Consider the following 26,836-nt stretch of genomic DNA (forward strand, 5'->3'; position numbering starts at 1 on the left):
TTATTAATAAAAGATTAAACATTATTATTTTAAAAAATAATAAAAGAAATGCTTTGCATCATTATACAGTTAAAGTAAGTACAAAATCAGTTCATATACAATGTTGCACTTTAGCCAAAGTACTGGTTCCAGAGTTTTCTGCACTGTATCTGTGGGATGAAACAGGTCTTATAAATAAGTTACGTGTTGGATCTTAGCTCCGCTTTGAAAAATGAAGCGAGGGCTTTTTACCACGAGCTAAATGCTTGTCACCTTTCCCCTCACTTCTTTTTGCCTGCTGCATCACTGCACGGTTCTGCTCCCATCGCTGCCTTGGCGTTCCCCGCTGGGACATGTAGTTTTGCCGGCGTCGTTGTCCGTGTTGTTGTTGAGGATGTCGTCGCAGTCCATCTGCGCCATCAGGTTGAAGCGCTCGGCCACGCAGTGGGCCGTGAGGCGAGCCTCAGGGTCGTGGTCCCAGCACTCCGTGATGGTGTCGCACAGAAAACGCATCCCCTGCAATCGGAAGGGCCGGAATTAGACTGGAAAGCAGGAGGAAGGAGAGCTGGATGGAAGCTGGTCTAAAGCAATTGCAGCACTTCCTGCAGAAACAGTTTTTGGCCAAGCTAAGCCCAGGAAGAAACTGCATTGGTGAGTTGTGGCAAACGCCAGTTTGCACCGTTACTACCACCGCTCCCGTTATGGCAGCGGCCTCGGTTGGTGTGGGATCTGCTCCCAAGTGTTTCCCTCAGTACCAGGAAACCTGCCCTGAAAGACAGTTTGCAGTCACTAGGGGACTGTGAAGGAGCTTGAGGGAATTTGGCCCTCCAGCTCCTGTTCGCAGCCTTCTCTGTTCGCATCGGGCATACTAAAATTAGGAGGGAAAGACAGGTGCTGAGCCCAGGCTTCCTGGTTTCCAGGCTTTGTCTGGGCTGGTATGCCAGGATGGATGGGGAGGGTAAAAAATTAAGCTTATTAAATCTGACTTATTGTTTTGGCAGCTTTCTGAAAGGATGAGCAATGCCAAATGTTCATTGCAGTGCACAGCAGAGCGATTTTCTCACCACAAAATGGTGTCTGTCTTCCTGTGAGATTAGGTACTTTGCAGTGTGCTTCAGAACACGTTAAGTTCCTCTCAATGGTTGCAATTCCCAGCAACAGATTTGTTTTCAGTTGCATAGTGCTCTGAAAAGGGTCCCAATATTTTTAGACTTAGAAATAAAATGATGGTATTCAGCTGGTATTTTTTCCCCCTATTAAGCTAGTAACCCAGATAGCACAAGAAATGTTGAACATTTCTTTGACTATGTAATCCCTATCATCTGCTATTTTCTTTTATGTCATTGTCAAAAAAGGTCGCAACACACTGGGCAAATCATTATTCTAAATAAAGCTTCATGTTTTTCAGTGGTTTTGTGTATTTTCTTAATTTGCAAGCAAGAGCCCCAAAACCTTGCACATACCAACACAAAAGAAAACCGCGGGTCCTACGGAGACGTACCGTCAGTGTCCCTGTCCTTGTGCACCTTTCTGAGAACTGCCTGTTCTGCACTGAGGTTTATTATATTAAATCTGCCATAACGGCCGCAGGTTAGAGAGAACAGGATTGTGCGGTAGAACTGACAGACGGTACATGCCAGTACTTCTTACATCATTCATTCGTTAGCCTCGTTGAAAGGATTTGAGGATAATTAGCGGGTAAAAATGAGCTGGCTTAGCTGAAGCTTTTAAAATATGCCTTTTCTCAGATAGTGTTGCACTGTCATGTTGTGTAATCATTAGATTTTTCTGTGCTTATTTTGCCCTGAAATCATGACGTTTATTTAAAGTTTGCCTGCTGATGCCCTTTTGAACAGCACAACTGGAGCATCTTATTTTCCTAGGCACACAGAATGGACTTTGTTTGGGTTTTACACTTGGTAACCCAGATTTTCAAATGGAGCTGGGCACTGTCTGACCATAGTTTTACGGGTATATTTTTGGCAGCAGTGAAGCTCCCACTGCTCTTTCCCATCCCGTACCAGCCCTTTGCTTGAGCCAGTACGACAGTCTGTTCAACTTTTGTAAACTAGAACTAAATAACCACACTTTTTTAATGATGGGGAAGTAAGGAAGAAGCAAGGATTTAGCCTAATTTTATCTGGGAGACTTTCACGATATGCTTCATCTGTGCAGCTTCACAAGCAGTTGCTCTGGGGCTGCTGGTGGGCAGCACACTGGGTAAGGCCCCTGCTCGAGTCAGCTTCCTCGGGGAAATGGATGCACGCAAACCTGGGGTCTTAGATGACTTTGGAAAATAAATGGTTGCCAAGGGTTTAAGTCCTCATTTGACAAGAGGGAACCTCATGGCTGGAACATGGAAACAGCATTTTGAGCTCTGGGTCAAACTTATCTCTGTTGGTGGGAATGTCTGTGGGTGCTCCACATCCAGGTGAGTAGTTTGTCTCCCTTTCTTGGTGTCACCCAGTGCTTTCTCCCCAAAGGAAGTGGTTGAGACCAGAGGCAGCGTTTGGCACAAAAAGGTGGATTTCTGTTATTTTTCCAGCAGATGGTGCTGCCCTATGCTGCATGCTAGAGAGACTTGTAAAATGCCAGGAAAATAATGTAAAGCTAGGCTTGTAAGGAGATGTTTATTAGATCAGCTAATATTAGCCAGAGGAAAACTTTCAGGAACACAAGATGGCTTTTCTGTTTCTCTTCCCCAGTGAATATTAGGTGGTCTAATAAAAGTAACTACCTTATAAACCTTGCTTTGTTTACATGTTCGACCAACCCAACTACAGCAACGTTATTTCTCGACAGTAATTGCAGGCAGCCCTTCTTCAGCACAGTTATACATCAGTGCAGTTATACTTGGGCTCTATTGAAGTGTGATTTTTCTTTCTTTCTTTTTCTTTTTTTTGACAGCTCAAGCTTCTGTATATTTTCCCTGTGGTTTCAAAGTTTATCAGTGAACCTGGGAGGTGAATGTTTAAGATGAATGCTCAAAGGCTCCAAACATGTAGTAACTCTGATTTCCAGTTCTAGTATTTTACTTCACCTCCATAAAGGAAAAAGTCTGGGTATAGTTCAGAGGTGAACTCACTGACTGATAAACTCAGTGAGGCTCTAGGAGAAACCAGAGGTTAATTTGATGCTGTTTGTGGCCTCAGTTGCTCAGGTACTGTGAGTCTTTGGACAAAGGCAGTTTTGGGAGGAGATGTTGTAGGGAACATATGGCCTTCTGAGACTGTGAAGTTACGTGCTTGCTCTTAAACTCTGGCTGTGAACAACATCCACTCAGAGTGGAAGTAATAGTGTTTCTTGTGGGCAGATGCTGCAAAACGATCTGCACTGACCGAGCAATAAACCTTGTAAGGCTCTGTGACCCAGCAGACCCAATGTTTTAGGTTGTTTTTCAGATGATCTGAACTGCTGCTGAGTGGATGGAATTTTCTGTGAGACGCGTGACATTTAGGAAATGCCAAAGTCAGGTAAGATTTTAAAAAATCACACATTGCGTGTGTTAGCCCGTGTGTGCTCAATGCATGGAAGTAGGACCCAGGAGATCTGCCTGCTTTTGTGTCAATTACAGCTGTCGTATGTTTTTGTGACCCAGATGTTTTGAGCTGCATTTGTATTGAAAATGCAATTTTTGAATCGGGTCAGTGAAGCTGGATGATGTGGGTTGCGCTTTTCTTAGCTAGCTGCTTATTCTTAGCCTACCTGATGCACAAGCCAGTTGCTAGGGATCTCGGGGCGCCCTCTGCCATGCAGCACGATGTCTCTCATGGTATCCACACAGGGCTGCTCCTGGACTTTTGACCCAAAAGGTAGCTCATAATTTTTTACTTCTGCAAGAAAGCAACAAGAGCATTACAGGATGTTTTTCATGCATTCTCTGCTCTGGTTTGATATGGTCCATTGGATGGGAATAAATTTGTATTAATCAGTCTACAAAAATAAACTTATTTGGAAACCTTTTAAAATTTGAGCATAGAAATATAGTGCTGGGTGATAGTGGGTTTCAGAAATGGGACCAATGGACCATCTGACCCCTTCCCTGTACTCAAAAGGTACTGCTTGGACTCAGTCTTCAGAAGAAACACATTTCTAGCAGGTAAAATGTGGTATGCAGGTGAAAGATGGGCAGGAGTTGGTTCGGATGAGAAATGACTCTTGCAGAAGAGCAACCCCAGGCTGTGGGATGCCAACAAAACATTTCATGTTGCAGAAGTGAGAGGCCACCGTGATTTCTGCCAGTTGTATTGCTCCCCACCCCAAGTACCATGATAAATATAATTCTGGTCAGAGTTGGAGGTGGCATATTTTGGGCCAGGCACAGACACTCAGTTGCTAGCAGGCTGCTGGCTTGATTTGAGGGTCTGTTTGCAGAAGGGGCTGTATTTTGGACTTTGAGGATATCAGTCGAAGTCTGCATAAGGGGTATTCCTGATGCCCCAAATAAAATTCTGAAGTCCTGAATGACAAGACCAATAGTGTCTTATTGTAGAACTCCAAGTACTGGTAGCATTTGGAGTCAAGCCCCCTCACATGTGCTGAACTACAACTCCTCGGAGCACAGCAGTGGTCTTTATGACTGGGGCAGCTGAATTTGTGTGTGAAGATCCCTGGTGGAGAAATAGTCAAGGAAAAGAAGGGGCAGGACAGGGAACCAGTATTTTCCAAAGCCGTTTAAACATGTCAAGACCTTTCCATGGGGAGGGATTTTTGCTTCTGGCTCCCAGTCACTCTGCCCACTCACAGCAGCAACTTTGATAAATGCAGTGAGAGCATGATCTCCAGGCCTGAGCGCTGGTAGGTATTTCTGCACGTGAAGTTGCGAGATGCAGAGCTGTAACGGAGTCTCCAGAACTGCAGAAATAGCTCCCTCTTGTCACTGCTGAGCTGCTTGGGGAACTAGGAGAGATTTTATCCTGCTGAAAGGAAGAACTGATGACCCATGTGCTATCAAACCCATCTGTTTTCCTGATACCTGAGCTTGGGCTGCAACGTATGTCCTGTGGCATCTCTCTGGAAGGGCTATGGGCACGTGAAACACCATAAACACACTGGGGAGGGTCAGCACCAGGACATGAGGGGTCTGGAGCCATTGCAAATGGTATGTGGCATTGTGTGAGCCAGGCAAGGCTCTTGAGCAAGGAGAAGATTTGGGGCAACTTTTTTGCTGAGGAGGGGAGTTTCTTGCAGCTCAATGGGCATAGGAAGTAGATGGGAGGGGAAAAAAAAAGGAAATTAAAAATAGCAAAAAAAAACAACCAGAGAGAGCTAAAAAGAGAGGAGAGAGGAGCAGGCGGAATGACAGGCAGGGGATAACACCAAGGTGGTTAATTAAATGTTTTGTTACACAAAAATTCTGAGGCTAAGATGCAACTATGGGAAGTAAGAGGGAGCGTGGCATTGCTAGAGGCTGGAGTTTGTGTGTCCCTGTTGCAACGTAAACTCTCTGGCATTGTCTTGAGTCTTTGTGGCTGAGGAAAGGGGGGGAGGTAGGAAGGAAGGAGCCAACTTTGACTCTTCCTGTTTGCTTTTGTTTGCATCATCAGCCGTTACTTGGATTCAGCTTCAAGGTTGGCCCCACTTTGAGCGGGGGCTGGACCAGATGACCCCCCTGAGGTCCCTTCCAACCTCAATTACTCTACAACCAGTGTTAGAATTTGGATCGTTCTAGTGCTGCGGGTGCCAGATTGCAATTGTGCATGCAAGGCCAAGTGACTGGTGCCTTGTGTTTCGTTAAACAAGTTAAAACAAATGATCAAAGCCCTTACTCACCTCGGGTGAGTCTTTATGTCAGGTATTAGTATGTGTGCCCCCCCTTGGAGAGACCCTACGTCTGAAATTTTGGAGAGTGGGGAACTTTCCTGGCTGTCCCCACTGTTGAAGAGTAGGGTCCTGGGCCTCCCAGTGGACTTTCTGGTCTAAATCATGTCACTTTTGGAACAGAGTTCTGGATCTACATTTGCTGAATTGGATGTAGATCTGCCTGGAAATATGGGATAAAATCCTGGCTTTGCAGAGCTCAACAGGGAAAATCCCTGCAGGCCCCAGAAAAGTTGTGATTTTGCCTGTGTTTTCCCTCATGTTCCCATACTCTGCTCTGTAATGTTTTGTTACCAGGAAATACTGAGCCCTGGGACAACAACCCCCCTCATACCACAACAGAGAGCCAAAGAGACCTCTCTGAACTATCCTCACCAGGCTGTCTCACAGGTCTGCAGAAGACCCAGGCCTAGAGGGTGTCTCTAATTTCTGCAGTCGCAGAGTGTGAGGTTCCTCTGGGTGTTGTCACTGTAGTGGAAAATGTGGGGGACTGTCTGTTCTTGTGGCAGGAGAGAGGCCTTCCACAGGGCACAGACAGAGCTGATGCCGTTGACTGGGGCTTCCTAGAGCGCAAGGCCTCCTTCAGTGACATTTCTCCAGCTGCAGCCAAAAGCAGTGGGGTCCCCTTTCCTGCTCCTTGACCGTGGTGCCTGTTTCCCTTGTGCGGTTTCACGTGAGGCCAGTAGCTAGGTGCACAGTGGCCCTTGGGGGAATCTGCCACCCACCCTCAGCAGCCCTCTAGAGATAAGCCATCTGAAATCAAATGCTGTGCAAGATGAGCACCAGCATCCTAGCAGTTAGGCTGAGTGAAGTCATCACTGCTTCAGGTAAAGAGAGCACGAACCATGGAGGATCATGAAGTTGGTTCCCTGTACGCAAAGGGAGCAAAAATATGCAAAAGAAATATGGTGCAATGTTCCTACCTCCTACCACTTCACATCTGGAGGCCATTTCCCATAAAACCAGGGCCATGGAGTAGACATCCATTTGCTTGAAAGACTCCAGATCTTCCAGATTCACTCTGGACTCCAGAACCTCTGGAGCCATATACCTGGCAGTGCCCACCTGCCCGCAAAGAGGAGAGACATTAGCAGAAATGCCAGCTCATGGGACCACATGGGCAAAGACTTTTGCAAGTTGCTGCAGGTGATAAAATGTGAAAAACACTGCATCAATGTGTTCTGGCTATGGGACTATCCCATGGGGGGCTCTAAAGGTGAGACCTCACATGGTCTTCACCAACTGCTTGACTTTCTTGTCCTGAGCAGTTCCCAGTGGCACTGCCCCTGTATCTGAGCCATAGCTCTGAAAGCCATGTGCTTCTCCTATGCCATCTCTTTTGGAGAGCTAAGCCAAGCAGATCTGTGTCCTTTCTATCACATCAGTATGCCATGGGCTAGAAAGCTCATCAGGGTGCTGCTCAGGGACTGCACAAGGCATCTGCGCGTCACTTTGAAGGAAAGATCACACTCGCTGTTACTACTTAACTGCCCTTGAAGGGTTAGCATTTATCCAGTGGGCCAGTCTCACGTGTTAGGTTTCAGCTTTGCAAGCTGGCATAGCACATTGGAGAGTCATGCAACGAGCCCCCTCCCTCCGCTTCACAGAGTGATCCTCCAGCTCCAAAGGGCTGCAGCTTCTACCTGACACCCCGCATTTGACAGTGCAAGGGTGTGTGTGGTGTTAGTGAAGTGCTGCCTGTGGTGTATGGTGGGTTTGTAGCCTGTGATGAAGGGATGCGGATTGGGTCGTACTTACCTGCCCGCTGTTTGCAAAGTCATCAACCGTCAGGGAAGGGTCAAGGCGTATCGCAATGCCGAAGTCGCAGAGCACACACTCCTGCTCGTTCTTAACCAGGATGTTGGTACTCTTGATATCCCGGTGAGCGATGGGGATTTTTGGCCTGCCGCAGGCGGTGTAGTCACTGTGGAGGTGAGCCACCCCGTTGACGAGGGACCCTGCCATTTTTTGTAAGTCCATCCAGCTCAGGATGTGCCGGGACAGGTAGTCCTTGAGGTTGCCCCGGCTGTGGTAGGCAGTGATGAGCCAGTACTCCTTCCGGGGCCCCGATCCCCTGTCCTCGGCTGTGAGGAACTGCAGGACGCTGTCGTGCTTCAGGCTGGCGTCCGTGAAGATCTGGCTCTCATTTTTCCAGGAGGAATATTCCTCGCAGGGGAAGATCTTCACAGCCACTGTCTCGTATTGCCCTGAGCTGGTGTGGTTTAACTTGGCCCTCCAGACCTCGGCAAACTGGCCTTTCCCCACCATTTCGTCCAGTTCGATGGGAAGCAGCTCGGTGTTGTGGTTGATGCTGTTGGCGCAGGTAGAGCTCATGCTGGCCTGATTGTCATCCGTCATCACCGACAACTTCTCATCACGCTCGGCGGCCTTCCCTCGGTCAGGCAAAGTCGGGTGCTGTGTGTGTTTCTGGCTCCATGCCTTGGCTCGCTTCCTCTGCTTCTGCGTGCGGCAGAGGTAGAATATCACTGTGATCATCACGGCCACGAGCAGCGGTGGCAGGAGGCTGATGGCAGCCACTGGGATGACCTCTTTGCTCTGCAGCATGGAGTATCCTGCAGGAAGGGAAGCAAATATGAATGTGCGGCTGCAAAGGATCTGCAACATCTTGTTTTGATCATGCGTAGGAGGAAAATATGTGAAGCAGTTAATAAAGTACAGTCATTTGCAGGGACGTAATGCACACTGCACACAAATCCCATCTGAGCAAAGGGTAAGAACTCAGATGTATGCAATTATTTAGAGGGCTATTCATTTTAGTTCCATTTATCAAGTGAGGATTCAAGATGTTGTCCCATATTAATTGGGCCGGATGGTGTGCAAGACCTTGCTGGATGCAGCCCAAACTGCTCAGGTGCTGTTCAAAGGCTCTATACTACCAGCAAGCACGGATTGTACTTGTGCAGGGTAAGCTGGAGGGTAAAGCAATGCTAGAAAGCCCATTTTGAAAATACTAAGAGTTGAGATTGCTTGGGGCTGTGGCTTTGTTGCTCTCCTAAACATGGAGAGTGAGAAGGGATAGGTGAAGGGCTGGAGGAGATGATGGGGCATGGAGGACCGGGGAGGTCTCATGCATGGCTGGTGACCAGCGCCTTCTCTTGTGCATGTCTCCTCCAAGGGCCCATCCAAGGAGATGCTGAGCACGGAGATGTCTGAAGGCAAGCACCAGAGCGAGCGGGATGCCTTGCACCATAACCCGTGTGAAGGAGTATAGCTTCRGTCATTTGCCAGTATTTATATTTAGTTTTGCATTGTGCTACAACACTGGCACCCATCTACTGCCCAGGAATGGTTGCTTTTATTTTCTTTCTTTTAAGCCTCTATCAGCCTTCACATCATCAGGGATGGGGGGGGGAAAAACCCCAACAGCCCTCGCACAACATATAATTGTCTGATCCTTTGATGTTTGCAATTCCTGGAATAAACATGCTGACTTCAGTAGAGATATTCAAGTAAAATCTTACTCAGAGGTTTTTCTGCCAAGTATAATAACCCAGGGGAAGAGGGATAAGAATCATTCCATAAGCAAAACTCTTGCTGTTTGACCTCAGTGTGTGCAGATCATAATTCAGGTTCTGGAAAAACAGAGCATTTAGCTATTTTACTTGGCAAATTTCAAAAAATCTGCTGCAGCTAATTTCTGCAAGGCTGTGAAAGCGTTTCTAAAATAGGCATCAAGTTCAAACCACAAGATCAACCTAAACTGATATAAATCAATAACTAACTCAGGAATATGTTTATTTTGGAAAGCATTAGGCCTGGATATCACCTACTGCTTTAATGCATTTACCCGATGCTTAGGATCGTATCTCTGAAATGCTAAAGAAAGCGAGAAAGACTTTTTTTTTTTTTTTTTTTAAGGGAGTTCTGTGCATGAGTCCTGCAAAGAGTAAGTTAACACAACTTCAGCAAATTTCTTGGTGAGGATGCCCCTTCCCAATGCAAAACCTTTGATACGGTGGGGTTGTGGAAGAGCTTAGATCTCTCCYACAGAAAATGAATCGGGCTGCTGTTTTCTCTGAAAATAATTGCAGACTTCCAACCCCAAATATCGTCAAGCGCTGCTGCATTTGTCCTTCCTTCCCTGCCAGCGGCCAGGCAGACCTCCGAGGCCAAGCTGGGTTGGCTGGAGAAGACTCCATGCTGTTCATGGTGACCAGTATCTTCTGGATGCATCCGTGCACCTTCTGCTTCCAGGCTGCATCTGGGACGCCTCTGCGCATTTAGGAGCATCACTTGTGAGCTCTGGTGCATCTGTGTAGCCCCTTCAGAGCAACCATAATCTAAAAACAGGCCTTTATGTGCCTAAATTAATGGAAAAATCCTGCCTGCCTCCTCCATCAGAGAAATGCTTATCTGTATTAGTTATTTCTTTGCTTGGAGTTGGTCTACAACGTTGAAGGCTATCAGAAGTTAACGTTTCAAGTAAAATGCAAAAGCGGTAGAAAAGGACATAAACCGTTAGCGCAGAGGGGTGTTGAGTGTKGAGCTTGCAAAGTTTTCGGCTTCGTTCGTGCCGCGAGGCACTGGCWTAGCCAGGGAGGCAAAGCGGCAGCGTGGCCGCTTAAGGTCTGTAACGCCCTTAGCCTGATCCGCGGGGCTGCGTGTGCTGGCTGGCAGCAGGAGCCTGTTTGGGAAAGTACTTGGTGGGGGCSGCATTGCCAATGAGCCAGTTGTCGGTTTTTGCGTGAAACCGTATCCCCCGGCATYGCCTTTGGGATTTGACTATCTCTGCCTAGAAGCGCGCGTACCTGTTGTGCTTGGCTCTGGGAGAAGCGCAGAGCTGCCAAGCTCAGCACCGCTTACCTTTATTAAAAGTGGCTTGTTTGTTCTGAGAATTTGCATTTTATGTCGTGCCCCCCCCCCAACGCTGTGGGAGAAGTTATGCTGCCAACTTGCAGGTTATACTTAGCTTCGTTTTCAGCATTCTGTTGCTCTGTAATTATGGAAAATCAGAGGGATTTTGTTTTGCTTTTCTTATGGGTCMGATTCTGCAAGGCCTGCTGGGCTGGTGCTCGGATAAGCCTGGTCCCCTCTGAGTTTCAGAGGTTTAAACCARACCCCAAAGGCTCGGGATCGAACTAGAAACTTTTCCAAAGCATACACCCCTCCTGGGGTGCAGAAATCAGCTGCCTCTTAGTTTTCCCRAATGCGGATTTACAGCTCTTGTTGGATCCTTGGCCATGTCTACATGCATGCCAAGCTCTGCTCGTGTTTACGGAGGTCTACAGYGCCGGTGGGGCTTTGGTCTTCCCTGCCAAAGAAAACCGCCGCTGCAGAACTGCGCTGAGATGCCGCTGTGGTGCCCGGCTCCCCTGCGACCACCTCCCCGCAGCCGCGCTTGGACGCCGGCGGCTCCCGGGAGGGTGCAGGGTTTGCCCCRGCGTGGCTTATTTAAAGCTTTCAGAGCATTGACTCACTCTGGGGTTACGTCAGCTTCTGGGTTTCGATTYGCCTCGTGCCGAAGGGCACGGCCGACCAGAAGATAGGGTGATTTTTCCATCTCCTGATGTTTTCAAACCAAGACCGAAGGCATTTCTGGCAGGGGTGTTTTAGCCACAGACAATACCAGGCTCAGTGCAGTGGTAACCGGGTAAAAAAATTAGCTAGTGTTTACACAGGAGGTCAAAGAAGATGTTGAAACAGTTCTGGCGTGGCATCTGCTACTCCATTTCTTGGAAGTGCAAGCCCTGCAGCTCCCAGTGCGAGAGTTATTTGTCATTAGCACTGGGCGCTTCTCCCCGCTTTAAATATCGCTAATGAAAATACTCACCGTTGGTGTGGTTTTCGAAGATAAGCTTGTCATTGCATTCCTGCTCGTCGACGCAGCCACAGATGTAGATGATCCCATCATCACTGGGCTGGTAGGTCATGATGCAACGTGAGGTGTTGTAGTTTGGGACCATGAGGTTCTCTATGGGGTGGTGGGGGTTGTGGCAGAGCGTGCTGATCCTGATGCTCTCGTTGTCTTGTCTCCTGTAAGTGCCAAAAGAATCAAGAAAGCGTTAGACTAGAGCCTCGGCATTCAGAAAGCCAGCAGCACTGGGCCTGTCATCCCAGTGTCACCCGGATGTCATCTTAAACCTGTGCCAATCGTTAGTTTTTTAAGCCATGGAGCAAATGACTTGTTTGCAGTTGCTCTGGTATAAAATTCGAATTACACATGCTTAGAAGGAACTTCGTTAAATTTGTTTATAGCTTCCAAATGATGAAATTTTTTAGCACACATCAGTAGGATCTGAGCCAAAGAATCTGATTGTTTCCAGGAGATATTTCAAGGGTTAATAACCACCTGCTGGATCACATAATGCCAATGCTAAGGCTGCATGCCCTGCACGGGATTTGCAGCAAGATCACTCTTATATCGWCCCCAGCCATTAGGCCAGGTTAGACGTATATGCAATTCCTCCCGTAGTGTTGTTGCTGTTCCTGCGGTCCCAAGTGAAGCCTCCAGAGCAAGTGTTGCCTCTTTCTGCCTAGTGCAATCTCCCTACTGCGACGCGAGTCTTCAGCGGTAGCATCTCTGCCTCAGCAGCTGCTGAGCTCTCTGCTGCCCMAAACCCATCATCTGCTTGCGAGAGAGCCAGGGGATGTGTTGATAGAAATATTTGCTTGCAGAAGATGGCTTGGCCATGTGCTGTCATTCTGCTTCTCTGGGCCGGTGTTGTCGAGGTGGAGCCGACGAGCGTGCTGTGGTTTTCTGGGCTCTCGCAGCCCGGTGGCYGAGTTCCCGGGTTAATTGCTAGGTTTCGCGTCCTGTCCTTGGATGACCACTTGCTCCTGCCTCCATAACGTGAAGGAGCAGAGCACTTGTGCAGCTAGTCGGGACTATTTCTAGAAATGTCTCGACCTTTAGAGTTGCAAAATCGTGCCATGAAGTTTATCTGACTTCTGAAAGCATAGGAACCGCGGGCTGYGTCCGTGTTTACACAACGGCTTCAGTTACTGAGCAGCTTCTGCATGAAACCTGCCTCATTGCACACCATGAGGTCTTGGTGGAGCTGAAGTTAGATACCAAGGTGGACGAACCAGAAACCTCCTGGTGGGCTGGAATGGGACGGAGGAGCAGGGACATGGGGAGGGGGCGGCCGTGGCGTGTCGCTGTGTTTTGCCGGAGGAGGAAGCTGCGGGGGCTGCGGCCACCAGCAGCTCTCCAGCGATGGGCCATGCGTGGTGCCGGCCTCGTGGGTCCCCCCCCGAGGCCGGGGCAGAGGCCCGTGGCCTCTGGGCACGGAGCAGAGGACCAGGTAGCGCAAGGAGAGTGAAAAACCACCGCAAGGCCTCATCCTGAAAAGTCATGTCCGTGACAGCGCAGCGGCTCCCAAAAGCAAGAGCTGCAGCGCTGGGTCTAAGCCCGCAGCGCCGACGTCCCGCGAGGGCCTTTCACCGCCAGCGCTCGGCAGTCTGTGTCAGGCCAGGCCCTCAGCACCGCGACAAGCTCGCGTCAGAATCGTGCTGCTGAGGTTTTTATGTTTTTTTCCCCTGCCCTTTCACCCCGCCGGGGATCTGGGAACGCTCAGCGCTCTGCGCGGCCCGCGTCCGCCCCCGCCGCCGGTCCGAGCTCGACGGGGCAGGACGCGGCCCTCGTCCCTCCCGGCGGGCGCCGGGGGCCGGGGGGTGGGGGGAGACCCCGCAGGGGCACGTTTTCCTCTCGGTTTTTGCTCCTGGGGAGCGAAGGGGGGGGATCCCCGCGGGCTGAGCTCGAGCGGGCCGCTCCGCCGGCGCGGGGCTCCCTCACGGCTCGCGCCCGAGGCCGCGCCGGAGCCGACGAGGGGCGCGGGGAGAGGAAGGGACCCCCCCCCACCACCACCACCACCACCACCCCGGCCCACCACGCGGGGCCGCGGCTCACCAGATGGCCACGCAGATCTCGTAGGGGCTCTCGCAGTAGGAGTTGAGGTTGCAGTTGCTGTAGCAGACCCGCTCCTCGCAGGCCGGCGGCGTCGAGTCGCACCATTTGCACAGGTTGGTCTTCAGGCTGCGGCGCGCCCCGGCGCGCCAGGCTGCGGGYGAGAGGCGGGCGAAGAGGGTGAGGGCGCCGCGCGGAGCAGGGCCGCCGCGCTCCCCCAAACCCCCGCCGCCTGCTCCGGCGAGGAAACGCGCTCGGAAACGTGCCGCCCCGCGCGTGGGGCTCGCGGGTATGAGATTGTATCTATTTTTGTACCGAGGGTGAATGAACTGTTCTAGGTTTAGGAATAAATCCCAGCTAAATTTAAACTTCCTGCTGAAAGGCTGCTGTTTTGCCTTAAAAAAAAAAAAAAAAAAAAAAAGACGACTAAGTGTCTTCTATATATTTATCATTTTTTAATGAAGCCCGCTGCGAGCGCCCGCGGGACTGTGTGGCCTCGAGCCGTTAGCTCCTAGGTGCGATTCCCCGGCCACATCGCTCCTCTCGGCCCTGATCGGACCCAGGTGAACGGTTCCAATATTAATGCTCAGATGATTTAATAACGCTGCACGAGCTGCAGAAGTAACAACGCGCTTCCACAAAGGGGTTCCAGATGTTGCCGAGGCAAACGCTAAACATCAAAATACAAACTTCAAAAAAAAAAAACAAAAGAAAAAAGAAACAACGAATAAAAGAAAAGAGCTGGATAAGCAAAACTTGGAACAAACTATAAACTAATTAAATAGGGGGCCGAGTAGTCCAAAAATAAATTGAAGCCATAAGGAGGCGGTGGGAGCCAGTGGATAGCACGGTTGGTCAACGTCGCCGTGAAGCGGCGCTCGGAAAGGCGCTCGGAAGCCGCCGGCAGGCGGGTTCGCGGTGAGCTTGGCGTCCGGCCCACGGGAAGGCCGGTTCCCCCGCGCCCCGGAGCGGGGCCGGCTCCTCCGCTGCCCGCGGCGAGGCCGCCCCGCGAGGACCGAGCCGCTTCCCGCGGCGGGGTTCCCGCGCTGCCCGCGGCGGCCGGGGAGCGGGCCCCGGCCCCGGCCCGGTCTACCCRGACCTTCTTCGAACAGGCCGGTAACTACCCCTTATTATTATTAATTATTATTTTTCCCTTTGTGAAAATATCCCTTTCAAGTTTAGCACGGCGCCCGCGCCGGTGAGCTCGCGCCCGTAATTATCGCCCATATCGCGCTCTCGCTTGCGTTTAAAAACAACAACAGCTCGAGTGACTCATAGCTCCTACGGCCTCTGAGTCATTTTTTTTTTTTGTTTCTGGCTTTCCCTGCTCTGCCCTTTGCAGCGAAGCGAGTTGCCTGCGCGCGCGCGCACACATGCACCAAGTTCACGTTTGTTTTTCCCCTATAAAAACAAAACGATTTCCATACCGTTAAGGAAACAGAAATGATTCGCCGCTGCGTACCCTGGCTTTTATTTTCCATTGTATAAACTCTGCAGATGAAATAAGGACGGCTGTAAAGTAAACCTCCTTTCTAATTTTTTTTTCTTTCCCTTTCCAGGCAGCCTTTTTTTTCAAAATAGCAATAGGGAGTCACTTACAGTCTTGGCCTGGGCGCCGAGCGTGTAGCCATTAACCCCTCTGTTCCCAGCTTTGCTCCCTCGCCGTCTACAAGCAGCAAGGTAGAGGTGGGACGAGCCGCGGTGTCCCTGGTGCAGCACCCGCAGGCTCTGCGGGGCAGCACCGGGTGGGTGGAACGGCCTGCATATAGGTCTTTTGCATATAGGTCCTTGCATATAGGTCCTGGCGTAAAGGTCCTTTGCATATAGCTCCCTGCATGTAGGTGTTTTGCATATAGGTCCTTGCATATAGGTCCTTGCATACAGGACCCTACATACAGTCCTTGGCATCCCGCAAAGCAGCACCTCCAGGCACCACGTGCTCCTCCAGGCCAGGAGCAGGCGAACATGGAGATACGGGGCCCCGGGGCCTCTGTTTTGCATGCCAACCCTGCTTTTTTGCGCAAAGCAGCACCAGGGTTTGTGTTGGACCAACCGCTGCTTCCCACGCCGGCTCCCCGCCTTCTCGCTCCCCCGGGGACCACAAGCGCCGACATCCCAACAAAACGCCCCCTCTCCCACCGCAGGAATAATCTGCAGTAAATAATTCAATCGTCGAACCTCGCTCTTTCTGTTTACAGGACTATTCCAATTTTACAAAGTGCCCTGAGGAAAATTTATAGGGTGAAGTAATACCTTTTACGAGAGCAAGAGATAGAGCCGGACCCGTGAGCTCGGCCACTTGCCGACTTCCACGTGGGCCTGTGTGTTGCCCTCGCGGCTGGAGCTGCACCTGAGCCCTTAGGGTATGCCTCTGCTGTGAGATATATCTTTACAAGAGGTCTGTCCAACCCATCCGTAACCTATCGCTATCGTCAAGGCTTATTAAAATGCCCAAGTGYGCCAGCCGCTTGGTGCCACGAGCTAGGACCCCAGCTGCATGATGTGTTTGCTATTACTTCCCTTGGATCTATTTATTAAGCATTATGCAACCGGCTAAGCCATCCGTACACTACGAAATCACCGCTGATTTTACACCCGTAGAAAGCCAATGTTCTCAAGGGGCTGGAGTGAAACTCATTCCCAAATGCAAAGCGATTCCTGAAGGATTTTTCCCCATCTCCACACGGGCAGCTTGTGTCCAGGCTTGAACGCAACTTGTTAAGAAGTGTTATGGAAACACAGGTTGCTGGATGCTCCAGGACCTCATAAATAAATCCTGTTTACTCTCTGCATGAAATGATTAAGGTAATAAAGTTCATTTGACTTCAGTGCTTTTAAACATCTTCACGGATTGCTGGTACTCCCTGAAACRTGTTATGCTGATGGTTCTCTTTCAGTTGGACAATTCTATTAAATATAAAAATTACCGGACAAACAAAGTCTGACATTAAAGTTTTAAAAAATGAACAATGCCTGGAGGTCCCAAAGTTCATTAAGACCTGACCCAACACCATGGGAGAACTGCCTTCATGCGCTACAAAGGATTGCAAAGGATTATCAACACAGTTTTGCACCACATCTTTGAAACATTCAGAAACAGCTGAAACTATTTCGTGTGTTTTGGGTCTGTTTTGTCAATGCACTTAAACACCAGTAGAGTTAAGGGCTGGGAGGACACCCTGTTGTGTGGTGTTAACACTTCCCTCTGGTTCCCCAAGGCACCTAAGCACCTGCTTCACTTAATATACTCGCTTTTGGTCAAGAGTAAGTCCAAGTCAAGTGCCAAATTAGGCCTTTCTGAGCCCACAGATCATGTAACAGTGTCAGCATTTGCAATTTTGACATGCATGTGGTGACCTGAGACTGCGATCTCCAGGGCCCTGGATGGGTCAGGACAAAAGGGGCCAGAAGGCTGTTGGTCATGGGCAAATTCACAGCTCCGCATGGTTGTTGCAACTGCTTGTCAGCTTGTATGGACCTGCTGCGCGAGCAAAGCTGCCCTAAAACCAGCAGGGTTTGGTGGCAGTTCTGGGGGCATGCTTGAGCCCTCAGAAGTCAGCAGAAATACGGTCCACAGGAGCATTTGAAGCCTCAGTGCTCTGTTGGCCCTAGTGCAGAGGTCGCTTTAGTCACACAGGTTCGTAACTTAGTCTTGTTCTTTCTACCCGTAAGTGCAAGGCACGCACTGGCTTTTACAACTTGCCGTTGCCGTTGCCGTTGTTGTTGTTGTTGTTGTTGTTTCTCTGAAGCTACCAACAGTTGTGTCTTATCTAGTTTATTTAATTGCAGCTTTTGCCCCTTATTTGCACCTGATTTGCAGGAAGACCCACTACAGGTGAGACCATAAACCTAACAGTGAAAGGAAGTGAGCTGCAGGTTGGTTGTAGATATTGCTCTGGCTTGACTACTTCAGTACAAGTAATGGTACTGCATAGAGATTTTTTTTTAAAAAAATATTGTTATTGTTATCATATTATGCTGTGGAATTTAGTTTTGTGTAAACTTTTGAGGCTCTGCAGGAATCCTGGACCCTTGTGAGTAGATGGAAGCAAAATTTAAAGATATCATCCAAGCAGGTAAATATGTCAGAAACATTATCTGGGTCACATTTGGGCAACTGGGTTCACTCTGTTGTAAGTAGAAGGGGTTTACTGATGATTTAGATGAACTTCCTGAGGAGCGCTTGAAATTCCTGGCGCCCGTTCCAGTTACCATCTGGTAGAGGGGCTGTGATGAGCCAACGCAGAGACGTTAGGCTGGAGCTGCTCTTAATAACTTTTGCGGAGTTTTGTGACTGGTGAGGCTGTGGGGCTTCTGCCTCTGTAGTATTTTGGTTACCTGAGGCAAGCAGGGCTTGCAAGAGATAGTGTGCTTCTGCCCTAGGGCTTGTCACGCTGTTAATTCTCCATCCATGTGCTGTCATCGAGTTGTTCCAGCACTGCCTGTTCYTTTCAGCTGCTAAAATTATTACGTATAGTCAAGCTCTGCCCTYGTTTAGACCGGATCTGACAATAATTAAGCAATTAGTGCTGTCAGAGTGAACTTGAACTTGTGGGCAGCCTGGACACGGGTACTACGCCTTTCTCCCTTTTCCTAAAGCACGAGGTAGATATGCTGGTGTGTTCTTCTCTTTCATTTTCTTGATCTCTTTTTAAAACTCTGTTTTAAGAAGCTTGAGAATGTGCCATAATCTACATAAAGGCGTTGTATGTTGGGGGGTTCAATTTGGTCTGAATATTTCTCCAATTTGCTAAAACAAAAGGGACTTATTGCAGCCTGCCAGGGGGATGCAACGCTGTCTGAAAGCAGACGGTAAGGATTTTGCAGGAATGGGACCACTGCTCTGCAAGAGTCCTGCTGGCGGGGCCTGAGCTACTTGTTCTCTGCCTGTGGGTGCAGTGGGAGCTTGCGTGGTTGTGAGATGCCCTGCGAGAGACCTGCCTTGCACGAGGACGGCAGCGTTCGCGTGGGGCAGGCTTGCAGCGTGGCTCGAGGGAGCCACGGTGGCCGTAGGGCTGAGCCAAGCTGCTCCTTCAGCATGGAGGGACGGGCAAACTGAGACAAATCGATCCTTAGCTTGTTATCTTGCCCTCTGAGATCTCCTGATTTTGCAGTGCCTTTTTTTTAAACCCAGCTTCCTGCCCTGGGATGCTGCCTGTAACATGCTGCAATCTGAATGCCACCGAGTAACCAACAGCTTCCTTCCAAGCTGCAGCCCGTTGTGGGCAACGGGAAAAGCTTGTGCTGCACGTGCTTGTGCTATTTTGCAAAGAGCAAACGTGCAAAACTGGAGTCGATGCGTGCTGGGGTGAGCGCGCCCCAAAGCCAACGCTCTGTGCAGCTGGTGGGAACGCCTGGGACTGCGCTCTGCCACCGTCCCAGGGCGCCTTTTGACATACTAAAGACATGGCAGGAACTGAGCTCCCAGGGGATCCCCGGTCTTGTTTCTGTGGCTGTTTGTCCCCTCGGTCTATTTGAAGAAGGATGATTAATTCAACTGCTCATCGCTTATGGCTCTGTGCGTCACTCCCTACTGTAAGAAGGGCCTTGTTCCCAATCGTGGACTGGTTGGGGCTAATCTGGGGATAGATCTACCATGGGAAAAATGTTTTATGTGGAAAGACAGCAGCTGATCTTGTTTCTTCCACCTGACTGTTCAGATTCTCCCAGGCAGAAAGTTATCGAGCAACACTGGACAGATCTCTCTTGCCATGTCTCAGCTGCATCAGTTGGTGACCAGCTCTGTTACATGCTTGTCAGAGGGTAAGCAGCAACTCATTCTGTGCAGGGGCCAAAAAGGCACAGGTACACGTTATTCAATGAGCCAAGGAGTATTTTTAAAGAAAAATCTATACCACTCTTAGTCGTAAAGACCATGGGAGCACCTGTAGTCACGTCACACCAGAGGCCCTTTGTGGAAGTAGGTCTGAGCTCCTGACTTGGTAAAGTTGGGTGACTGCCCAGATGCACATAGAGGTGCACGGCTCTTGACAGAATTGGTGCCTGTGTGCTGGTCTGACACATGAGGATACGTCAAGCTGGGAAAGGAGGAAACCAGCCCTAGGTATCCAGAGACAGATGCAGTATGAAATAGCACTGGCAGTACGATCTTCCCAACGGGGTGTATGCTGCTTGCACTGGGGCAATACAAAGCTCAGTCATGCCATCTCCTTTGGGAATGGCCAAAGTGAGACAAGATCAGGATAAAAATCTGTCTTCCATCGTTGCTCTTAGGAGAGGGAAAAGGAAAAGAAGGGAAAAAAACYCTAGTAGGGCAGAGACTTCAGTGAGTGTTTTCAGGCCTCCCAGAATCAGAAACCTAGGAAAAGGCTATTGATCCCAGAGGGAGCATCTTCACAGGGCTGCTGGGGGGGAAACTCAAAAGTTTAGGAGATGCTCACGTACTAGGGAAGGGAGCTGCCTTACTAGTGATCAGAGGAAGCMACTAGGTCAGTTGGTGTCACCTGGAGTTTGGGACTGGGTCGGAGCTAATGCCATGGAGCCAGGAAAATGTTGCTGCGTGCAGCGTGGTGAGTGTTGCTGCAGGCCCAAGGAAAGCATGTCCAGTGCAGTGCTGCTTCAACCATTTTGTGAGTCCCATCAGACCAGAGCACAGGACTCTGCAAAGTGACACACAGCAGCTGCCATCGCTGGAGCTGCGAATCAGCTCCTCAGTACTGCTCGTTTCTGCAAATAGCCGCAAATTGCACACTACAAATGCTGAAAGTTTTTTTTTTTTCTTTTTTAAATCCTAAATCCAGCTGTAAATAATCCTTTTTTGACAAAGGTAATACCACTTCAGTTAAGATTTTTTTTTTTTAGAACTGCTGGAGTCCATGTGGGCAATATCCCTCAGTTCATTGCAAGCTGGCAGATTGCAATGTACAGCTGGAGACATTAATTGCCCCAAAGACGAGGCACGTTTGCTCTAGTGTAAATCAGCTGTCGTCTGTCAGGCATGTTCCTGGCTTATCAATGGGAAGCAAAACATTGCAGTGTACAGCTCCATGAAAGGGTATGTCCTGAACCAGCATAACTGGAGGGAGCGTGGGCTGCAGAAGGGGATTACAAGATAAGCAGGCTCTCCCACATCTCTGAAAATGCTGACAGCTACCAGCAGCTGGCAGGAAAAATTCAGCCCTACATGGACTGCAATAAAAAGAGAAACCAAAGGAAGAGCAAGAAATACGGCACTGATGGTCCTCACGGATCCTTTCTGGAAGCAGGACCACAGTTGTCTTCCCTGAATTCAAGGATGARCATCTGAGCTGGGCCAAGAGAGCTCAGAGCCGCCCCTCTGCTTCCCCGAGTGTCTCTGAAGGTCCCTAAGGAAGTGTTATCCCCCAGCTGGGGTCTGACACCGCGATAACATAGTGCTAATCTGCAACTCTGATAAGCCGGCCAGCCATCAGTGGCTTTATCGCCCTCGTAAATGGAGGCCTCKTCCAGGATTTCACTTGGCACGCGGTGCTAAGCATTAGCTCTGAACAGAGCAAAGTGTGTGGGAGCTGCTCATTTTGTCTCATTGGTGGGACTGCTTTTTTTAAAAAATCTTTTTAAATAAGATCAGATGTTGCACTTCCCCAAAACCATGACAATCCATGGGAGAGTTCATCAGTTTATGGCAAGCTACAACACCGCAGCCCTCGACAGAAAGCAAACGTTATTGCAGAGGGTTATGGCTATGAGGAGAGGAAGACGTGTCCTGAGGAAACAAACTAGATGGAGCAAAACAAGCAACAATATAAAGCTGTAGGGAATAGGCAACAGAGTTGAATACTTCCTTAGAATAAAAGCCCCCGTCATCTTCTTCTAAGGCCAATGACYGCTTTCTTCGTACTTGGAGAGTATGCTGGATACATCTGTTAAGGTCTCCACCTTTAACAGAACTAACAAATGTCACAAATGCAGCTGGATGAATACTTTTACTACTATCTTTTCACAAAAGTATCTTTGTGATCATTTTCAAATATTGATAACAGCAGTAGCAGGAAAAATCAGCTTTGATTTATTTTATTTTTTTTAAGATGCTTTTTAATTTTCAGTTCTATGGCATTATTTTTTAGAAAGGTCTTTGCCCTCAAAACTCACCCCTGACGTACAGAATTGACCGGCTCTAGTGGCGACCAACCTGCCTCAAACCTGATCAAAGTTTTAAGATGTAAAGAGAGAGGAAATGCCTGCTTTTGCGCATTTGACGTAGCTGTACACCACTGGCTTTCTTAGCCTGGAAGTCGGTCTAACTTACGCCAAACAGCTGAAATCGTGTCAGGTTTGGGGAAAGATAGAGGCGAACCCAGAGCTGCCCATCGCCTTCCCTGGGTGCTCTSATAGGTACAGCACAGCAGGGGTCTCTGGGCTTGTGCTGCCAAGATTTTTTTTCTTGCCCTTTTCCCCCTCTGTCTTGAGGGCTATAAATTTATTCCTTGGCATTTTGGCTTTTAAAACAAAGGCGAAGCAAAGCGTGGTGCTTCTCAAGGAGGACAGCCACGAGCAGCCCTGCTGCCTGGCTTTACGGGGCCCACGTACGAGCACCAAGCGGCTTGGGAGAGGAGGTCTTGGCTTTGCTGCTCTGGCTGAGCCTCACGCCCTGAGGTCCCCTTGCTGCAAAAGGATATATCTGCCTRTGAAACGGGGTGACGCTGCCTTCTCTCCTTCTTGTCAGCTCAGCTTTGACCTGGGAGTTCCCACCCTTGAATTGCGCCTGCGCCATGGCACGGTCCCAGTTAGCTCCTTGGCCCTTGGGGTTTTGGTGGTAGCACGGCCCCTGGTTTGAGCTCTGCTGACCTTCGGAATAAGAGGCCAAAGTCTTGAACGAGCTGCCTGAGGAGCCTGGGATAGGTCAGGGATTTCTCGAGCAGATCAAAAGCCAGAGATGTTTTGCTGACAGCCCTGGAGCTCCCTGTTGTGATTTATGAATTATATATGCGCTATATGTTTAGCCAAAGAGGCTCACTGGGGGAAGAGGGGCTGGTTTGTATAAGCAGGAAGGAGCACGTGGCTTCAGATAGCCACTGTCCGCCAAAAGATGGCCCTGTGAGAGGCACCGAGTGGTGGGACAGCAGCCGTCGGCAGACAGGCTACAGTTTCCCAAGGACGAGTGGCCATGCRGCTGGTGCTCCCATCCAGCGCTGGGCAGAGGCTGTGTTGGAGAACCAGGAAYGAAATGGGATGGGTTCACGTGAGGATAATGTCAACTCCTTTGGTGCCTCCTCCCTCCCTGGAAAGCAAATTCATGGACCAAGCGGCAGTATTTTTTTAAAAATACCCATCTATAAGGTGTGTGCCTTCCCAGGCACTGCTCTGGGCATGCAGATGGGAGGTATCGCTCCAAAATTTGAGTGTACGTTCTTCTACAGTCTCTGGGCAGGCTCCCTAGCATATCCCAYGGGGTACAACCTTCTCCTGATGAGCACCATATACCCTGCTGGATTTTGCGTTTCATGTCCCCTTCTGGAGCTGGGATGCCCAAGGGTGTCCTGCTGGGCTCCTTGGGTGCTTCAGGCCCCCAGAGCTGTCATCACACCAGTGACACTGTGCTTGTGTTTCTGCGGTTGTCCTAACAGCTGTGAGATGTGGGGAGCTTTTTCCTCCTCGCCTATGAGATTAGATGTGGCTCACTCCCATGCTTGTATGGCCAGTGCTGAGCCCTATTTTTGATTGGCAGAAACATGCGGGAGGTTTTTGAGATTCCAGCTCAACACAAGGGAGACAAATTCTTAGTTATAAACTTGAAGGCCAGAGTGTTTCTGTATGTACAACACAGTAATCCCTATAGCAGGCCCCTGACTTCTGAATGGGCCACAGGACTCTTGGTAGATAGTCTTGCAGTCACTGAAGGATTTCAGCAACAAAAATATCACTGTGTCCTGAGTTTGGGAATTACCTGCTGGAACAACTTTACTGTGTCGTGTTCTGATATGTAAATGCCTGGTTTCAGTGTGCAGCATGGGAATCTTGCTTTGCCTTTGTCTGATAGAMCAGGAAGCCCTCTGCCCGAAAACTCCTCTGGGAGCTCTTCATAAATGATACCTGGGTCCCCTCCCAAGTCTCTCTTGGATAAACTAAGGACACTGAAAGTCTCTAGGCTCCCCCAGAACCTCTCCAGCRTGAGTGCCAGCGCTGAGCACCAGTGCAATGCTGCAATCCAGCAGCGGCTCCTGGGCTAGGACACGGCGGGGAAGTTGCCCGTCTTCCCCGTTCTGCTGAGAAAGAAATGTAGAAACGCTGCCCTCCAACAGCCACTGCCATGGGGGAGAATTTAAGGCTGATGGATACTTCAAAGCAACACCAATATGCCTTTCGAGAGCTGACCAGGGAGAATTATGGAAATCCAGTAGCTGCGTGTTTTTTTTTTTTTTTTTTTTTAAGCTCACAGTCTTTCCATCACAGATGGATGAAAATGGTCAGATATGCTGTTTGATGACCATGGCAGTGATTACAGGGGTAGAAACAGGCCATATGGAGCCTAAATTCAGGTCTCACCTGCCCTGGTGCAAACTCTCAGGGAGAACAACCAAGTCCCTGAAGATGGTCAGCTGGTGCTGACAGAGTTATTCTGGGAGAACGGGGATAAAATCAAGGCCATTTCCCTTATGATAATACTTAAATTTCTGCGCTAAGAGGAGCGACTTTGCTGCTGTCACCAAACTGCTGCTGTTGCTCTTTAAAGCCGGGCTGGATGAGTGGTGGAATTTGTTGTTTTCAGTATAATTGAATGCATATTTTCTGTCATTTCAGGGAACTTGCTGTTCCTTCTCATTTAATGTCAGTGCAAAGCAGGCGTGCTGGGTACTTGCAATGTCTGCGGAGTGCTGCCGGGTCGGTCTCTTACGCCACGCGTGGGGGAGCTGGATGTAGCCCATGTAAATGTGTCACCAGGGAGCTGGATTAGTAAGAGAGAGCCTGCTCTGCACTTTATTTTTCCCCCTTTTCCTCATACCGAGGCAAATTTTGTCACCATATCGCTCACGTAACCTTTCAGATGAACTTAGTAATCATGATATGTTTTGGTTTGGCTTCTTCCAGATTAAAACCCTGCCTTTTAGGAAAAGGAAACCATAAGTTAAATAACTCCAAAATTAGGTATTTCTGAAGGATAATTAGTGGTCGTCTTTCTTACCAAAAAATGGCCCAAGCCTGTGCTTTAAACAATGGCTTGTAGTATTTCCTTCAGTTTTGCTTCAAATGTGATTAATTTAGCAGGGTAATGTTGCCAGTAGAGCATCCTACATTTCAGCCATTCTTCACGGTTTTATCTATGATAGTGAATACTACATTTTTCTGCAACTTTTTTTTTCTTTTTTTTTCCAAAAATCAGCCTGACTTTATGTTCTGAATCCTCTCATCTGGGGCGCTCTGCTTCAGCGGTTGCACTAAGAGTCGTATTTGCGTTCGCACAAATTGCTGACTGATCAACTACTTTCAYTTCCTACTTCTGTAGATAGGGGGACCTACGTAAAGCAAATGTAGATGAAGATCCCTGTCTCTGGTTACTTCTTTTGGGTGCAAAAATCCTGGACGAATCCTAATACTTCCTTGCTTTGGGCAAAAAAAGCAATTTCAGCTGCATTGAAATTTCTGTGTTGAGAGGAACGGGTCTGTGTTTGCAAAAGATTTCACTGTAAAAAGTCCCACTGTCCATGCAAATAGATAAATATATTCTATATAGGGATATATGTGTGTATACACATACGTAGGTACTGTATATACAGRCAGACGCGCACACATATTTAGGAGATATGTATATAACACTCACTTATATACAGATCTATCCGCTGTTATGAAACAATCATCAAGATATAAACGAGAGAATTTAAACCGTGGATGGGCACGTTTTCAAGTGCTGCTGGAGGATTTTATCTACAGTATTGAAGAAGTGCTATCAAAACCTAAACAGAGCACTTATTGCAAAGAAATCTTTACGTAAGTGCTGGAAAGGGCTGCTGAATAACCAGATGTTGTTGCAAAGAGCTCTCCTCCCCCTCTCCCTGCTTCTTTCCTTCTTTAATAGTTTGATTAATTCAGCACATAAACCRGGGCTGATAAAAGCTCGGAGCGGCAAACTTCACCACATCTGGACACCACTGAAGCCAGCTCGTTCAGTGGTGAACTTCAGCCACTTTTAATCCCCCCACCCAATAAAATAAAAACTTGCAATAAGTAATRCTGACTTATATAAATACATACATATATATACACTTTTTTCTTTTTTCTTTTTTTTTTTGTAAACACTGACATCTGCGAGCGCGCAGCCACCTCCACCCGGTCCAGCGCTCGCCCTTTGCTGGGGGTGAAACACGCAGCCGGAGCAGCGCCGCGGCTAGCGGTCGCCCCCAGATGCTCTGCTATTTCAAACCCTCCGGCTAATCGCTATCGGGGGAGAAATCAAAGATTAGCTTATTTTGCCGGCGGCAGGAAAAATCAGCGCCCCCACCCCCCACACACACACACCCCCCTTCCCCTCCGAGTCCGTTGCCCAAGCCGAAGCGTTTCCCCACTCACCCGAGGACAGCAGGAGCAGGGAAAGCAGAGCGGCTCTCTGCCCGGATCCCATCCTCCGGCTCGCGCGGGCGCCCGGCTTCACGGCCGCGGGCGCTGCATGTCCCCCCGGCGCGGGCGGCCCTCGAGCCCCGAGCGGCGGCTTCGGCTTCGCCCCGGCAGCTCCCAGCCCGGCTGCGCGTGGGGTCCGCCCAGGAACTGCAGCTTATGCACAAACTCTCTCCTCCCGAAATATATACAAATATGGGAGGGGGGGAGCCGGGGGAAGAGCCCTGGCTCCGAGGAGCGCGTTTGATTTTTTTTTTTTTTTTTTACTTTTTTTTGCTTTTCTTTCTTCCTGATGACAACGCTGAGCAGCTCCCAGCTCCAAACGGCCCAAGGATCTTTGGAGGGGACCTGACATCTGCTGCAGGCGGCTAATCAAAAACTCATGGGCGCTGCCGCCTGCCTCTTTCGTCCGAATAAAGCATAGGCGGTTGTGCTTCGATATGCCGGGCTGCTGTTAATTCACTACTTTTCCCTCCCCTTTTTAGAAATTAACTCTATTTTTTAAGTACATTTCAACGGGCTGTGTTTTTAATAGGCACAACTGGAAAATTTAGGGCCTTTTGAGAAAGACCACATCAGTATGAGCTTAGCCTAAGGTAGGCRCTTTCATCCCATCAAATC

General features: G+C 49.2%; 1 protein-coding gene across 1 annotated transcript; it reads right to left on the bottom strand.

The window, feature by feature from the left end:
- On the bottom strand, positions 1-26,565 carry LOC146592918 (TGF-beta receptor type-2-like). Its single transcript, XM_085310203.1, has 7 exons — positions 26,171-26,565; positions 13,670-13,820; positions 11,591-11,793; positions 7,558-8,372; positions 6,723-6,864; positions 3,685-3,812; positions 1-495 (listed from the first exon to the last, which is right to left on the bottom strand). Exons 1-7 carry the CDS (start codon positions 26,220-26,222, stop codon positions 283-285), a joined length of 1,704 nt encoding a protein of 567 aa, XP_085166329.1. The 5' UTR covers positions 26,223-26,565; the 3' UTR covers positions 1-282.
- Between the last annotated feature and the right edge of the window lie 271 nt (positions 26,566-26,836).

Source organism: Rhea americana, unplaced genomic scaffold (assembly GCF_003343005.1).
Source record: "Rhea americana isolate MKP2758 unplaced genomic scaffold, rheAme1 scaffold_313, whole genome shotgun sequence".
Taxonomy (NCBI): domain Eukaryota; kingdom Metazoa; phylum Chordata; class Aves; order Rheiformes; family Rheidae; genus Rhea; species Rhea americana.

What these genes read in the sequence shown, in the direction of transcription:
- LOC146592918 (XM_085310203.1), bottom strand. Translation starts at nt 26,222, where the DNA reads ATGGGATCCGGGCAGAGAGCCGCTCTGCTTTCCCTGCTCCTGCTGTCC. An exon ending in CAGATGTGAAGTGGTAGGAG is followed by an intron (nt 3,813 to 6,722) that starts GTAGGAACATTG and finishes GCTTTCTTGCAG; the next exon opens with AAGTAAAAAATTATGAGCTA. An exon ending in GCAACTGGCTTGTGCATCAG is followed by an intron (nt 496 to 3,684) that starts GTAGGCTAAGAA and finishes TTCCGATTGCAG; the next exon opens with GGGATGCGTTTTCTGTGCGA.